The 15,679-nt window shown below is 42.1% G+C and overlaps 1 protein-coding gene across 7 annotated transcripts in view; it reads left to right on the forward strand.

The window, feature by feature from the left end:
* The window catches only part of ECT2L (epithelial cell transforming 2 like), an 81,849-nt gene that overhangs the window by 49,552 nt on the left and 16,618 nt on the right, over nt 1–15,679 (forward strand). For all 7 annotated transcript variants that reach the window (XM_042987221.1, XM_042987219.1, XM_042987223.1 and 4 more), the window contains 6 exons: nt 2,532–2,624; nt 4,634–4,816; nt 6,618–6,721; nt 7,124–7,249; nt 12,140–12,226; nt 14,821–15,035. In XM_042987221.1, coding sequence (XP_042843155.1) covers nt 2,532–2,624; nt 4,634–4,816; nt 6,618–6,721; nt 7,124–7,249; nt 12,140–12,226; nt 14,821–15,035 — 808 coding nt within the window. The remainder of the gene's footprint in view (nt 1–2,531; nt 2,625–4,633; nt 4,817–6,617; nt 6,722–7,123; nt 7,250–12,139; nt 12,227–14,820; nt 15,036–15,679) is intronic.

Genomic DNA, 15,679 nt, shown 5'->3' on the forward strand with positions numbered 1-15,679 from the left:
GATTCCTCGGTTAGGATATCGTCATTCGCTCAGTTGCTTCACAAGCCCAACACCTAAAATTTATCTGTTTTGGACATTATTTAAACATTTTCAAGCAACTTTACGAAGGTATAAGTGACACCTAATAAACCGTACTATTTAAAGGGTGCAATTGGCCTAATTTTGACATATGGATACTTGCCCTGTGAAACCATAAAACATCAAGATAACGAACCTAGTCACCACCCCCCAAAAAATTTTCTTCATGCCACTCTGTAATTTTTCTCTCCTACTTCTCCCCACCCCCAGCCATGAATCAACTGTCCTACTTTCTTTCACAATATATTCGCTTGTATTTTATAGAATTTTCTATAAATGGAACCATACATACATCGTGCACTCTTTTTTTGTCAGGCTTCTTTCACTCAGAAGAATTATTGTAGATCCATCCATTTGATGCTTGTATCAGTGGCCCACTGTTTTTTTATTGCTGGGAATTATTGCATCGTACACATATACCACAGTTTGTTCAGTCACGTGTTGATAGATATTTGAGTTCTTTCCAGTTCCTGGGTCTTACATATAAAGCTGGTATGAGCCTATGTGTGAACATATGCTTTTATTTCTCTGGATAAATACCTAGGAGTAGAACAGCTGGGTCGTATGATCAGTGTTAACTTTTTATATTATTTATTTTGTTAATATTTATTTATTTTTCACACACACACACACACACACACACACACACACACACACACGGAGCGGGGGAGGGGCAGAGAAAGAGGGAGACAGAATCCGAAGCAGGCTCCAGGCTCTGGGCTGTCAGCACAGAGCCAGACGCGGGGCTCCAACCCACAAGCTGTGAGATCATGACCTGAGCCGAGGTGGGATGCTCAACCGACTGAGCCACCCAGGCGCCCCTGGTGTTAACTTTTTAAACAGCGGCTAAGCTGTTTTCCAAAGTGGTTGTAGAATTTTTCATTTCCACTGGCAGTGTGTGAGAACTTGAGTTGTGTAGCACCCCCACACTGGGTACGTAGTCTCCTTAAATTTAGCCATTTGTGTGGGTGTGCAGTAGTATTTCATTGTGGTTTTAGTTTGTATTTTCCTAATGACCAATAATACTGAACATATTTTCATGTGCTTATTTGCCATTCATTTGTCTTCCTTGCTGCAGTGTCTGTTCAAATCGTTTGCTCATTTTTCAAATTAGGTTGTTTGTTGTCTTACTGAGAACTCTGTATGTAGTCTAGAAAACTGATTTGCAAATATTTCCTCCCACCCTGGGACTTATCTTTTCCTTCTCTGAACAATCCCTTTTGAAGAGATGAAGTTCTTAATTTTTGTGAAGTCAAATTTGTTTTTTTTTTCTTTTATAGAGTATGCTTTCAGTGTCATATCTGAAAACTCTTTACCCAACTCAAGTTCACAAGACTTTCTCCTATGCTTTCTTCTAAATTATTTATTGTTTTGACTTTTAGGTTTCTGATTCATTGATTTGTTTATTTTACATAGTGTTAAAGGTACAGGTTGAAGTTTTGTGGGTTTTTTTCCTTAACATATGGATATCTCATTTTTCCACCGCCATTTCTTGTAAAGACCGTTCTTTTCTCCGTGCCTTCCTTTTGCATCTTTGTTGAAATCAGTTGAGCACATATATGTAGGTATACCTATGGACTCTATTGATTTCGCTGGACCATTTGTCAGTTAAAAGATTAGACCCCAGTAGGGCTTCCTGGGTGGCTCAGTTAGCTAAGCACCCAACTCTAGATTTTGGCTCAGGTCATGATCTCGCGGTTTGTGAGACTGAGCCCCACATCAGGCTCTGTGCTATCAACACGAAGCCTGCTTGGGATTCTCTCTTTTCTTCTGTCTCTCTGCCCCTCACCCTCTCCCCCTCTCTCTCAAAAGCGAATATATAAACTTAAAAAACAAAGACTAGACCCCAGTAAACAAAAGACATCCCAACCTTTCAGCCACTGCCATCTTTTTCCAAACAATTGAAACAGTTTGGAGTAATTTGTTTACTCTTAGACCACAAAGAGTTAAAATATATAGCCCAATATATTAGTTTCATTCAAAGTAACTCACTCTATGTGCTGAATTTAATAATTCCATCTTTATGCTGTGTCACTGAAGAAGGGGTGAAATTAATGCCATACTTAATTTTGACCGCTGTTTTTAAGTTTCAACAGTTTTAAGTCTGTATTCTTACAATGAGACTTCTCCTTTGAGTCAAACTATTTTCGAAAATGTATGTAGACTTTTCTCTGCCTTTGGCCTGAGTATTCTGAATTTGAAAATAAGCACCAGGTCAAACCCCATACCATCTGTCTCCACCCTGTTGTGTAGTCCCCATAGATTAAGTGTTTTGGACCTCGGCACTTAGGGGTGAGCTGTGAAGCGTTTGTGGACTGTTCCATGAGGGATTTGGATCGAAGACGAGAAGTCCTCGCGGCCTTTCTTGGCCAGCTTAGTGCTCCTAAGTAATACTTAACTGTTCCAAGGCAAAACCTGTGAGTAAACTAATGACAGTATTTTTGACTGCGCAGAGGCAGGAATAGAAGTTCTTTCTCAGCTGTCTCAGCTAACTGGCACGTTCTTTACTGCCCCCACTGGGATTGCAACTGGCTCTTACCAACACAGTAAGTACACGGGGGCTGACCACAGTGCCCGGTAACATCCACCAACTCCAGGGTCACCAAAAGACACAGCACAGCTAATAATACCGGTTCTGACTCATGTCAATTACTGTCTTCCATTCCTTCTCTGAAGGAATGCTGTCGCTATTCAAACTATGTTATTGCCTGGCGCTCAGTCATTTGCTTAGAAAGGGGTTGTTTATTGCAGATATTCGCTTCAAACCATCATGTGGACAAACTCTATTGAAAACATCATGTTTTTAAATATATAATTTATTGTCGAGTTAGCTAACATACAGCGTATACGATGTGCTCTTGGCTTCGGGAGTAGATTCCCGTGATTCATCACTTACATACAACACCCAGTGCTCATCCCAAGTGCCCTCCTCAATGCCCATCACCGATTTTCCCGCCCCCCCTGCTCTCCCACTCCCTTCCACTCTCAGTTTGTTCTCTGCATTTAAATGTCTCTTACGGTTTGTCTCCCTCTCTGTTTGTGACTCTCTATATATTTTTTCATTCCTTTCCCCCATGGCCTTCTGTTAAGTTTTTCAACTTCCACATGTGAGTGAAAACATGATTGTCTGTCTTTCTCTGGCTGACTTATTTCACTCAGCATAATACCCTCCAGTTCCATCCACGCTGTTGCAAATGGCAGGATTTCATTCTTTTTCATTGCTGAGTGAGTATTCCAGTGTATATATAAACCACATCTTCTTGATCTATTTGTCGGTTGATGCACATTTGGGAAAACGTCACTTTTAACAGTTAAACGTGTATAGTTGCTGATCTAGAGAAATAATAAAGAATAATTCTTCTTAGTGAGATATAATCAATACAGTGTCATTGGGAAATAAGAATTCAGCTATAAAGTGATGGTGAAGGGGCTTGCTCAGGTTCCAATTCAACTGCATTACCTGAGAGGAAAAACAAAGAGAAAATACATCTGTGAGCAAAATTTGATTTAGATACTAAAAGTTGCAAATATTGAATCTAAATGTGACATTGGCTGACCAGCAAGAGGACCACATTGCTCTGCTACAGTAATGGTAATATAATCATTTCCCCCTTTAAAACTCCCTGGCCTCCTATTACCTGGGGTTTGGGGCCACGTAGAAACCATGTAAAGCATGACTTCTCTAATGCCAGATGCCAAAAGACTTTCGAGCCTGGGAAAAACTGGCATGATTGGAACTTGTAAGGGACAAGTTTCCACATATCTACAGAAAGCACATTGGCCTGATAGATTTTTGTAGCAGAACTCACTCGTTCACTTTAGTTTATATCACTGCATTGCCATGTGAAAGCATATGGGGCCTTATGGAGAGGGGACATCAGCTTGCACACACTGTTCTTTCTGGGGAAGCTTTTCTTCTTTTTCTCCTCCTCTGTCTCCTCTGCCTTCTGTTCGTCCTCCTTTTCCCTCTCTTCTTCTTAGTTTTCTTCTAGGAAAACATTTTATAAAGAGTTGTCCATGTCTATCAATAAAAATGAGGGACAGGAATCAAATAAGGCTACCTATCCATCCAGGACAGAAAATCAGATTTAACATGCCACAGTATCATTCAGTAATTGATTTTCGAGGAGAGAACTCTCTTAAGCACCCATTACAGTTTTATAGAGAGATTTATAGAGAGAGAGCAACTTGACATGATGTAAGAAAGCTAGAGGGTTGGCGAGCCCAAGATGACTCTGGATGGCATGATGGGGAAGCCAGGCCGAGTGGGATTTTCTTGTATGTTCATTTTTAGGATGTAAAGCAAAGTCAGTATATTCTTACCCAGATGGCCACTCTGCTTCCTGATCTACAAATCCAGCGGCTACTTAATTTTGTTTTCAAATATAACATGTCAGCCTTATCTATCAAAGAATAGATAGGTATTTGAAATTATTCATTGTGTGCTTCTTGAGTTTGTAATTTTACCTTTGAAAGGAGACCATGGGTATTTATCTTAGTCTTCTAAGGAGAAAGATATTAAGCCTGCAATAATAAAAGGAGAAAATACTGTCAGTTCTCAGTGATTGGCTGGGACGACCGTGGGAAAGGGATCCCTTTGGCATCTACTTCAGTGAGTCAAAGCTGCAGATGTGGTCCAGCCTCGCGGACTTTCTGGAAGACACCTTGAAATCAGTAAGGAAACAGTTAAGTCCTCTCTTCAAGGAGTTGCGAAAGAACATCAGTGCCAAGATAATAGGTAAGAACTCTTGCTACTTTTGTTGCAGGTGAGTTATGAGGCCTGTTCTGCTTCCGGAGCAAATACAAGTTTAGGAATGGCTCAAGCAAAAGTTGACCTTTGCACCTGTTCAGTAAAACTTGATTCCCTTTGTCCTTCATATCTCCTTTCGAATGTAAGGAATAGCCAATGAGAGCAAATATGTTCATCTTCAAAATGCTGAAGCTAGTTCATTTTAAATGAAACTAATCCTGTGCCAGGCGGTTGTCAACCCACACAAAACTCACTAAGTGTTTGCTAGGCCAGAGGGCTCTGCCCTTTTCCCCACCACAATCTGCTCTAAAAGGTAAGCTCCTCTTAGACACAGCACCCGTTACTTAAATTGTTCTGGGGTGGTGTTCTATTTATTTTCTATATAAAATACTCAATTTGGTGATGGGCTCCATGGTCCTCCGCTGAGCCTACTGGCATCACTGAATTTATTTTCCCATCCACACTCCTTACTCATGACTGATTTATCACAATAGAGTCTTGGAAACAGTTTTCTGTATTGGACCTTCCCCTAAGTCAATCCCTCCTTTAAAATGAGGGGTTTTGGGGGGGTTTGTTTTGTTTATCATCTGGGTAAATGACCACCTTCCCATCTTTAACTACCTATTCAATTTCTCCCTAACTGTTCCCATCTACCTTAAACACCCCTGAAATCAAGCCAGTAGTTAGTTGTGTCTTACTTCTTCCTTCCCTTCCCTGCCCTGTTTCTTATTGATGTCTTTTGCCACAATAGCTGTCTGTACAAGAGCCATAAAACACAGCTATACATGTAGATATTTTATGTCAATATATGTTCTGCATCTCTTTACATCAATGCCTCCAAAACAGGGCAAAACTGGGAGTGCTATTCTTGGTTTCATGTACTATCCACTTGACCACATTTAGTGGATGTTCAGCCAATACTGAAAAATGGTTATGAGGCTATAAATAGGGAGAAATTATTTCTCCTGGTTTTTTCATAGGTATTAAGCACCAAAAAGAAAAGTGAGAAAGTTAGCTTTTTCAAGATAGAAGAATTTTTTTTAATGTTTACTTATTTATTTATTTATTTATTTTGAGAGAGAGAGAGAGAGAGAGCACACACGCAGCAGAGAGGCAGAAAGAGAGGGAGGGAGGATCCCAAGCAGGCTCCATGCTGTCAGCACAGAACTTGATGTGGGGCTTGATCCCACGAACTGTGAGATCATGACCTGAGCCAAGATCAAGAGTTGGACACTTAATCAACCGAGCCACCCAGGTGTACCAAGAGAAAAGAATTTTTAAATAATATTTGTAAGCAAGAAGAAGTTAAATGGAATAAAATCATTTTCACATAAATGTATGTTGTTCAAAACACTAAAAAACATAAAAGATGTCTGTGTAACTATGTTTGTATGTCATTTCCTGTAGACTTAAAGTATCTATGTACTTGAGCACATAGATAAAGGGGAGTGAGGAGACATTTTGGGTGGGATTGAGAATCTAAAATTTAAACTTACAAGATTTATTTTCACATGTTCCCTCCTTATTGCCCAATTTATATATTCTATTTAATATCAGCCTTACCAGGATGGGTACTTTTTCATATGCTGCACATTTGGTTACTCTTGGTCAATTTATATAAGATGATGTCCATGGGGGGTAGATAGCCCCCATGGCATAGTGGAATTTTACTTTTTATTCTTCACATTGTTATCCACTAAAAAGCAATGGTGAGGATTGAATTGTTTTCTGCTTGATCACATCTCTTACGTAAATTAATTACAAGGCAGATGGCCTTATATATTCGCAGGGCAATTCATGTTTGACCACATGAGTGTGGCTAACATTCTGAATAACCAAGAAATTGCACAAGCTCTGGCAGATGGACTGATGGAACTTTCAAAAGATAATTCTGTAAGTGTTTCTTCAAAGAAAGCCAACCCTTTTCTTTTTTTTTTTTTCGAAGAAAGCCAACTTTAAAAACCCAATACTTAAATACAGTTTTAGTTTGCATTGATTTTTTTTTTAACCATATTATCCCTTTGTATGAACAGTTCCTCTGAGAGATTATATCGGGTTGTAAAACACAGCCACTGAGAGATCCTGGACAATAAGAGAACCAAAATTAACTACAAAGTACCATTTACGGATTCTAGTTGAATAATACTTACTTTGTTTCCTAGACTTAAATTAATTGGGTAGAAAGAAGACAACGCTGCTCTTTTCTGCTGCACTTTGATCGACCTGTATTTCAGATGAATGTTTTAATTGGAATTTCTTTCTTTTTTTCTTCTGGTGGGGGGTTGATTTTTTTAGGACAAACCTCTGGAATTTTTGTCAAATTTTCTGCTGAAGAAAAGTAGTAAAGAAAGCAAGGATTTCGGAGAAGACGTTATTCTGACAAAATGTGACCCAAAAGCAACATTCGATTTATTCATGAAGGTAAGGTTATTGCTGTGCTGTTAGACACACGTGGTTAAGAAATTCGTACACAGTAATGATAATTCTACTTGGAAAGCTTTCAACTTGTCATTTTTCCTACGAATTTCCTTTTCATGGATTATTATAAAAAAAGGGTGTTTTGTAGTTTCCTAATGAGAGTGAAGCCACTTAATACGGGAAGCTGCACTCCTTGACTAGAGAGACACGGTCTAGGCCCCGGGAACAGAGTCCATCATTTGCATTAAGCAGCTCGCTCAGTGGAGTCCTGAGATTGATTCGAGAGAAAACTTAAGAAAAAATTTTTTTCAACGTTTATTCATTTTTGAGAGACAGAGCAAGAGCAGGACTGGGCAGAGAGAGAGGGAGACACAGAATCCGAAGCAGGCTCCGGGCTCTGAGCTGTCCGCACAGAGCTCGACGCGGGGCTCGAACTCACAGACTGCGAGATCATGACCTGAGCTGAAGTTGGACGCTTAATAACCACTCGCTGGGTGAGCCACCCAGACGCCCCAAGAAAATGGTTTCATTTGCAATCCAGGACACTTTTTTTTTTTTTAAATAAAAGTAGGATGTGTTCTTTTCTTAGTTGAAATTCAGATTCATAAAAGGAAAAAAAGGTGGGTTTGAAGCCAGTTCTTCAAGCAAACAAGAATAATTTTGCCAGAACTATGTTCAGAATCCACCCATTCTTGGTTCAGTGAAATAATACGGATTCGGGAAATACGGAAAACTGCATTGTCATTCAGAGAGCTGGTTTCTAAGAAAATATCACTTCAGATGATGTCCATAGAATGTCACGTGATGCCCATAGAAAAATCACCTCTTGCTTCAAGGCTGGGGACACCACCCCAAACACAAACTCACCATGGAGACTGTTAGTGAGAATAGACCTGTGAGTTCTATCAAGCAGGCAAATAACAGGCTATTAACCTGCTATTCTGGAAGCCTCTCTTCACACTTCTTTGTGGACAGCACAGTGGAGGAGAGGCAACCACGGAGGACCTTCTGGCAGCAGCGTGCCCTCTGCCAAGTCCCCAGATTGCTCAGCAAAATGAAAGCCGTGCAGTTATGCACACGCACCCCTTGGTTGTTACCAGAGCAGGACCCTTGGTTTAACCTGCCCCCCCACCCCCACGAAGTGACTTATTCTTCTCAAGCACAAGCTTCCTTTCGAAGAAGAGTCTTAACACATTTTCAGGGACATCTAAGCCTTTTATAGGTCAGAGTCCTGCTTCCCTCATGCCCCATCTCTGAATCTGTCTTTTCAAAAGACTCATGCAGACCACGCATTAGTCAGGTTCTCCAGAGAACCAGAAGTAATAGGAGATATATATACGTACATACGTATATATGTGTGTATTGTGTATACATGTATATATATGTGTATATATATGTATATATGTGTATATATGTGTATACATATATAATATTTAATTTAATTTTAATATATATTATGTCTAATATATCTAATATGTATATTTATCCGCACTGTCAGCACAGAGCCCGGTGTGGGGCTTGAACCCACAAATTGTGAGATTGTGACCTGAATGGAAATCAATAGTTGGACGCTTCACTGACTGAGCCACCCAGGCGCCCCTAAACATCTAATCACTTTAATAAAATAACACAGAATGTTTGGACTTCAAGTTGCCTCATTGCTGGAAAGCAGGCCTGCTAATGTCACATCACCTGCCAGTAATAGAAGTACAGAATCGGAAGACTCAATGCCTAGAAATTTCCTTGATTTAAAACAAAAATCAAATTAGGAAAAATATATGTTACATTCTTATTTGGTTTTCTGTTGTTTACTACTTAAGAGTTTGTGCACAAACCCCACGAAACAAAGTTGGGGACTTCCAGGAAGAGAAACCATGGCTTAAACATAGGTGTGGAATTAGGATACAATAGAGAAATCGAGTTTCTCCACACATCGGAGTTTATTTTTTAAACTGTAGATATTGGGGTGCCTGGGTAGCTCAGCGTCTGATTTTTTCTCTCCGTTCAGGTCCTGAGCCCGGGCTCCTGAGTTCAAGCCTTGCATTGGACTCCGTGCTGGGCATGGAGCCTACTTAAAAATCGGCAAATACATAAATAATAAAGAAACTGTAGATATTTGTCCTGAAGAACACACAAACTTAACAGCCATAGGAATGGAAAATAACGGTTTCTGCTGAGATAATTGTTTTAGACCATTCCATAGGGGATTCTGTAAGAGGACTTGCCTGCCAAATCCAGGAGCAGACACACACACACACACACACACACACACACACAGAGCCGTGCCTGAAGGTATGACCGGGCAGGGCCTACCCTCCATCCAGATGGCCCAGACTCTGCCCATATATGTATATACAGATAGAGGTATATGCACATGTCTGTCTGTCTATCTGTCTACTACCATCTGTCCAATCAGATCCTATCTGTCTCACTGGACAGTAGTGACTCACTCTAGTGTTTACACTGATACTATACAACCATGGCAACAGGTTACAAGCAGACCCGTGGTTGTTCCTGAGTTCTACCTGTCAGTTTCACAGCTATTTCTGCCCCTAATTCAGGCACTGAGTGTCTTGTGGGAGAAGCATCGGCAAAATCTGGAAAAGGCAAACAAGGCAGGAAAGTTCCTACCATGTCATCAGTGGCCTCCCTTATATGTCACGGAGGGAGCCAAGGCACAGGCCCACCAGCCCCAAACAGTAGTTTCCTTATAAATGTGCCAAGTGTGTTGCCCCCGTCACTTCCTCTGAGTTCATCCCTAAAAAGAAAATAAGGGATGATGTCTTAAATTTAAAAATCGTCTCTAAAATGTAACGAAATTATACGTATCGTATACAGTGAGAAAACTTGTTATTTTTAGATTCAAACAAAATTCACACGCCAAAGCAACTTGCTATCCACAAAGAAAAATTGATGCTTAATTGAGCCAGAGGTGAAGCAAAGCCCCAGTGTGAGTGAACAGGTTCTCTACAACCAGGGTGGTCCGGGGGGCCATGCAGAAGCACTCGTGCGAGCCTGCACAATGGGATGATGTCCCGGGTGAGGCGGTCTCCCTTATATGTGAGATCCACAGACGATTCTATCCCGTTTCGATTCTCTTAACCTTGGGCCAGTTTGAGTGTTGTTCTCATTGCATGTCTGCAGCCACGTCTATCTTTACAACTATTGGTGTCATTGTCATCACTGACAGCTTAAAGTCATCATGTCTCTATTAAATCACCAGCGCTGCTGTTTATGCTGAAAGAAGAGAGTGTGTTCCATTCATAGAAACTTTGATTTTGCCAAGATTCAAAGTAGATTCCTGCCCCCCTCCCCACCCCCAGCAGAAGTATAAACACATGGCAGGCTAACAGGGGACATCCACAAATGGGGGAAGCAAAAGAAATGGTGGAAAGACTCTGGGGCGGCTGCGAAGTGCGCAGGCTCAGGTGGGACCTCTGCAAACCAGGGAGAAGCCAGCTGACTGCGGCTGGGGGACCAGGGCTCTTACTTCAGGTAGCCATAAAGAACGGCTGCAGTTACAAAACAAAAATTCCTTTTGCCTGAGTAGAATAAGGCAAAAACAAAAACAAAAACAAAAACAAACAAAAACAAAAAACAAACCAAAAACAAAGTCTTGGTTATACATTGATTTTTTTTTTTTCCCACTCTCGCCATAGAACTCAAGGGGTTACCATGAGTAGTTTTATCTTTGACTAGGAAAGGCAGCAGTGATGAGCAGGAATCATCCTTACCTCTCACCACAAACCCGGGACCATTGTTCCCTTGCTAGGGAGGACCCTGCGGGCAGCAGGTGGGACTTTTTTTTTGTTTTTCGATGTGCTACTTTTTATGAAAGCCACAAGGGAACATGAAGAAGGAATAAGCTATATTTAAATGTGGAAACAGGTTCTAGAGAGAGCATGTGGATTGTTTCTGACACGTTTTTCATTAGAGTAAAAAAAGGGTGGATTTTACAAAGTGCTGTGCCCTTTTTCTTCTGGCCACTTTATTATTTTTTCTAATGTTTACTGATTTATTTATTTTATTATTATTATTTTTTTTAATTTTTTTTTTCAACGTTTTTTATTTATTTTTGGGACAGAGAGAGACAGAGCATGAACGGGGGAGGGGCAGAGAGAGAGGGAGACACAGAATGGGAAACAGGCTCCAGGCTCTGAGCTGTCAGCACAGAGCCCGACGCGGGGCTCGAACTCACGGACCGCGAGATCGTGACCTGGCTGAAGTTGGACGCTTAACCGACTGCGCCACCCAGGCGCCCCTACTGATTTATTTTTGAGAGAGAAGGGAGACAGTGAGAGCAGGGGAGGGGCAGAGAGAGAATCCCAAGCAGGGTCCCCGCTGTCAGCGCAGGGCCCATCGCAGGCTGGATCCCATGACCCCGGGATCAGGGCCTGAGCCAAAATCAAGAGTCAGACACTTGACCAACTGAGCCACCCAGATGTCCCTTCTGGTAACTTTTAAGATAAGCCATTTGTCCTCAACTGACAAATGACAGCAGAATTGAGGCAGAGGCCTGGAATGTGTGGGATTCCTCGTGCCTCAGTGAGCAGATTAGCCCCCCCCAACCCCCCACCTCGCCCCCCCCCCCGCCCTGCCTCAAGGAGCAGGGTCTCTCTCCTGCCTCCCAGGGAGAAGGGGGGCTGCACTGAATTCAGTTTCTCAAGTATAATGTAGTTCCTAGGAAGCTAAAGTTTACTTTTTTTAACATCAGATTTAATTTAAGAGAGTCATCAACTGTGTCAAGTGCTTAGTTCATTGTGTCTGGGGAGCACCGTGGTTGGGGCTGAAGGCAGACAGCTACTGAAAGCCTCCCGTAGGCACAGCACCCACTGGGCATTCAGACATCCCAAGGCCTGCCTCCAAATAATCAAGTCTGCATTTAATCCTCAGGAAAGAAATGTTAGACAAGACAACCCTCAGGATGCAGAATCAAGTCGCAGCAAAAACGATCTAAATTTTGAGACGCTGGTTAAGCTGGTAAGCCAATGATTATATAGTAAGAATTCTCCATTGTTTTGCTCCTGACCCCCCCTCCCCCCTAAAAAAGGCATCAGCCTTTATTCTGGTTCTTTTTTCTTGACAGTTTCCCTTAGGGGGGAAAAAACTTAAATATAAGTGAGGGAATCCAACAGGTAGATTTTTCTTTTGAATATGTCCTGGTCTGAAAAGAAATTAACCAAGAAATTAACCAATTAACATCTTGGGAGCAAGAGCCATCTCTGTGCTACTCTGATTTTTTTTTTCTTTCCTTTTCCTTTAAAAATTTTTTTTTTAAAAAAAATTAGAGAGAGAGAGGGAGACACAGAATCCGAAGCAGGCTCCAGGCTCTGAGCTGTCAGCACAGAGCCCAACCCAGGGCTCTGGGCTAGAGCCCATGAACAATGAGATCATGACCTGAGCCCAAGACCAACATTTAATGACTGAGCCACCCAGACACCCTACTCTGATTTTCTAATATGACAGGAGGACAGCATTTAGAGAAATGGCACACGGACATAAAGCTTCACAGTTTCTAAATGACCCACCAACTCGTAGTCTGACTTCGAAGGCTGACTGTAACATTCAGGGCCCTGTCTTTCTGTTTCCAAAGGGGAGGGCGTGGAGGAGGTCGAGGCTTGGTCCCATCCTGCCCTAACACACAGCACACACAAGCCGCTTTGCCTTTCTTCATCCCACGTTCGCAAATTCATCCTGTTTTCCTTTTCACAATCCCTTAAGGTAGATGTGAGCGACATTTTGTAGATGAGGAACTACGGTTAGAACACTTAAATGACTTCCCTAAAGTCACACGGCCTGCCGAGAAAGAAACTTGAATCCCACAGCCCTGAGCTCAACCGTGGAGTTCCTTCCCAAGCCTGGCCATGCTCTGGGGAATCCACCTGCCACAGTGTTGCCCGTGTGGACCTCATGGCGTGGGTGCTTGCTCACCCTCGGGTACACCCCCTGGAATCACCAGGGAGAAGGGGGTTCACATAGCACCATGAATATGAGAGTATCTCATCTCACTGTTGGTCATAACACCTGACAATGGTTTTAAGACAATAGGTTTGACAACTGAAACCTTAATTTAAAATGATTAATATACACAATGGAATACTACGTGGCAATGAGAAAGAATGAAATATGGCCTTTTGTAGCAACGTGGATGGAACTGGAGAGTGTGATGCTAAGTGAAATAAGCCATACAGAGAAAGACAGATACCATATGGTTTCACTCTTATTGGATCCTGAGAAACTTAACAGAAACCCATGGGGGAGGGGAAGGAAAAAAAAAAAAAAGAGGTTAGAGTGGGAGAGAGCCAAAGCATAAGAGACTCTTAAAAACTGAGAACAAACTGAGGGTTGATGGGGGGTGGGAGGGAGGGGAGGGTGGGTGATGGGTACTGAGGAGGGCACCTTTTGGGATGAGCACTGGGTGTTGTATGGAAACCAATTTGACAATAAATTTCATATATTGAAAAAAAAATAAAATTAAAAAATAAATAAAATGATTAAAAATATTGGAGAACTCCAATATTTTAAAAACATTTGTACACATAAAAGTATAATATGGGCTCCAAGCCAGCTGCCAGGTGGGGCTATAAATGTATTTTTTTTTTTTTTAACTCATTAGGAATGTCTAAATGGGTATGATATAGATAGATAGATCCTGTGTTTGAAAGATAAAACTTTACCAAAACAGCATGTTTATAGTATTTCATAGAGTGAGTTTTCTGGTTTTTCTCTTACATTTACTTTATATTTGAATTCTGGTTCATGAAGTTATGGTTGATTTGTTTTGGGCAAAGATCACATGGCGTTACACTTCGTATTGTTATATTTCATTTGGGGCGGTGTGGGGCATCCGAGGGCTAAAGGGAGAAGGAGAAATTGTGTTCTAAGAGTATTAATAGTTCTAGGCTCAAACACAAGGCCATTGCATTTTTAAAAATTAAATATTTTCATTGTTTTCTATTGTAAGGATACTCATTTTCCAACTTTTGAAAAGTACAGATAGAAGAGAAAGAATTAGTCCCAGCACTGAAAATTAATTTGGAAGCAGATTAGTTGATAGGAGGGTTAGCTCATTTCAGTTCTTCTGTCTGCAGTGTTGTCAATAAAACACTATAAATCAGTCAGTAAACACTGGGGAGAAGGCACAGGAGAGCAATCAAGAGTGGGCAACCCAAAGGCTTCCTCACTGGACTATCACCATCATGAAGGCGAGGCTCTGTGCCCTCCCATCGTTGTATAGTGACCACCTAGCACGTGTCACTGAATACGTATTCAAGTAGACCGGATGGATAGACATCGAGCCTCAGTCTGGCCCCCTCGGGATCCAAGACTGGCCCGATGGGAGGGGCTAGTTGGTGATACCGGATCAAGCCGTGGTCAGCAGGGTCCACCACAGTCCCCTATCAAGGTCCCCTTCAACCTTGTATGCTGTAAACCCCAAAGGGGGAATCTCAGAATGACGGCCCGACTGTTCGTCGGTCATTTCTCTGCCTCCTTCAGCTTTCAGGCTCTTGGAGGCTGTAAACACGGAAAGAGTCATTCTGCTTTCCCTGTGAGTCCTTAATGCCTTTCTACAGGAGAGAAAGCTCCAGATGGACTCGGCTGGAAAGCGAACGGGGGTTGTCAGGGAACTCTTACGGAGTGAGAGAAAATATGTACAGATGCTGGAAACGGTGAGAGAGGTCTACGCAGCACCACTGCAAGCAGCCCTGTCATCAAATAGAGCGATTCTGAGTGCTGCAAATATCCGGATCATCTTCTCCGACGTTTTGCGGATTCTAAGTCTCAACAGGTAAACTCTGTGTAGGCATTTCTTCAAATATTCACTCATCATGCCTTGGGAGGAGCCCACCCTTAATTATTTCAAAAGCTGTACAGAGGCTCTTCTCCGCCCTGCTCAGAGCCCCTGATCATCTCACGAGAGAGGACTCTTGCTGCTGGGCTGCGACCAAGAGTGAGAACTCCTGGGGGCTTATCCCTGCCTCAGTTCGATGCTGTGGTTCAAGGAGTGGAGCTGAGTGCCTGGGGATTTTGTATTCACTATATTGTTCACGCAGAAGGTGATGGGAAGAACCGTCTGTTTGTTTTGTTTTTGAGATGGGGGGGGTGAGGGTAGGGACAGAGAGAGAGAGAGGGAGAGAGAGAGAGAGAGAGAGAGAGAGAGGGAATCCCAAGCAGGCTCCACACTCAGGGCAGAGCCAGTTGTGGGGCTTGATCTCATGACTATGGGATCATGACTTGAAGCCAAAATCCAGAGTTGCACGCTTAAGCAGCTAAGCCACCCAGGTGCCCCTTTTATTGATTTTATTTTGATTTTTTGAGAGAGAGTGCCTGTCACTGTTCTTAATCAGCAGTGCCCAGGTGAGCAAAGGGAACGAAAACAAAGGATTTCATGGAGTCAGGTCACTAGGATACTGTACTTCGAGAACCCAAGGC

Source organism: Panthera tigris, chromosome B2 (genome assembly GCF_018350195.1).
Source record: "Panthera tigris isolate Pti1 chromosome B2, P.tigris_Pti1_mat1.1, whole genome shotgun sequence".
NCBI lineage: Eukaryota > Metazoa > Chordata > Mammalia > Carnivora > Felidae > Panthera > Panthera tigris.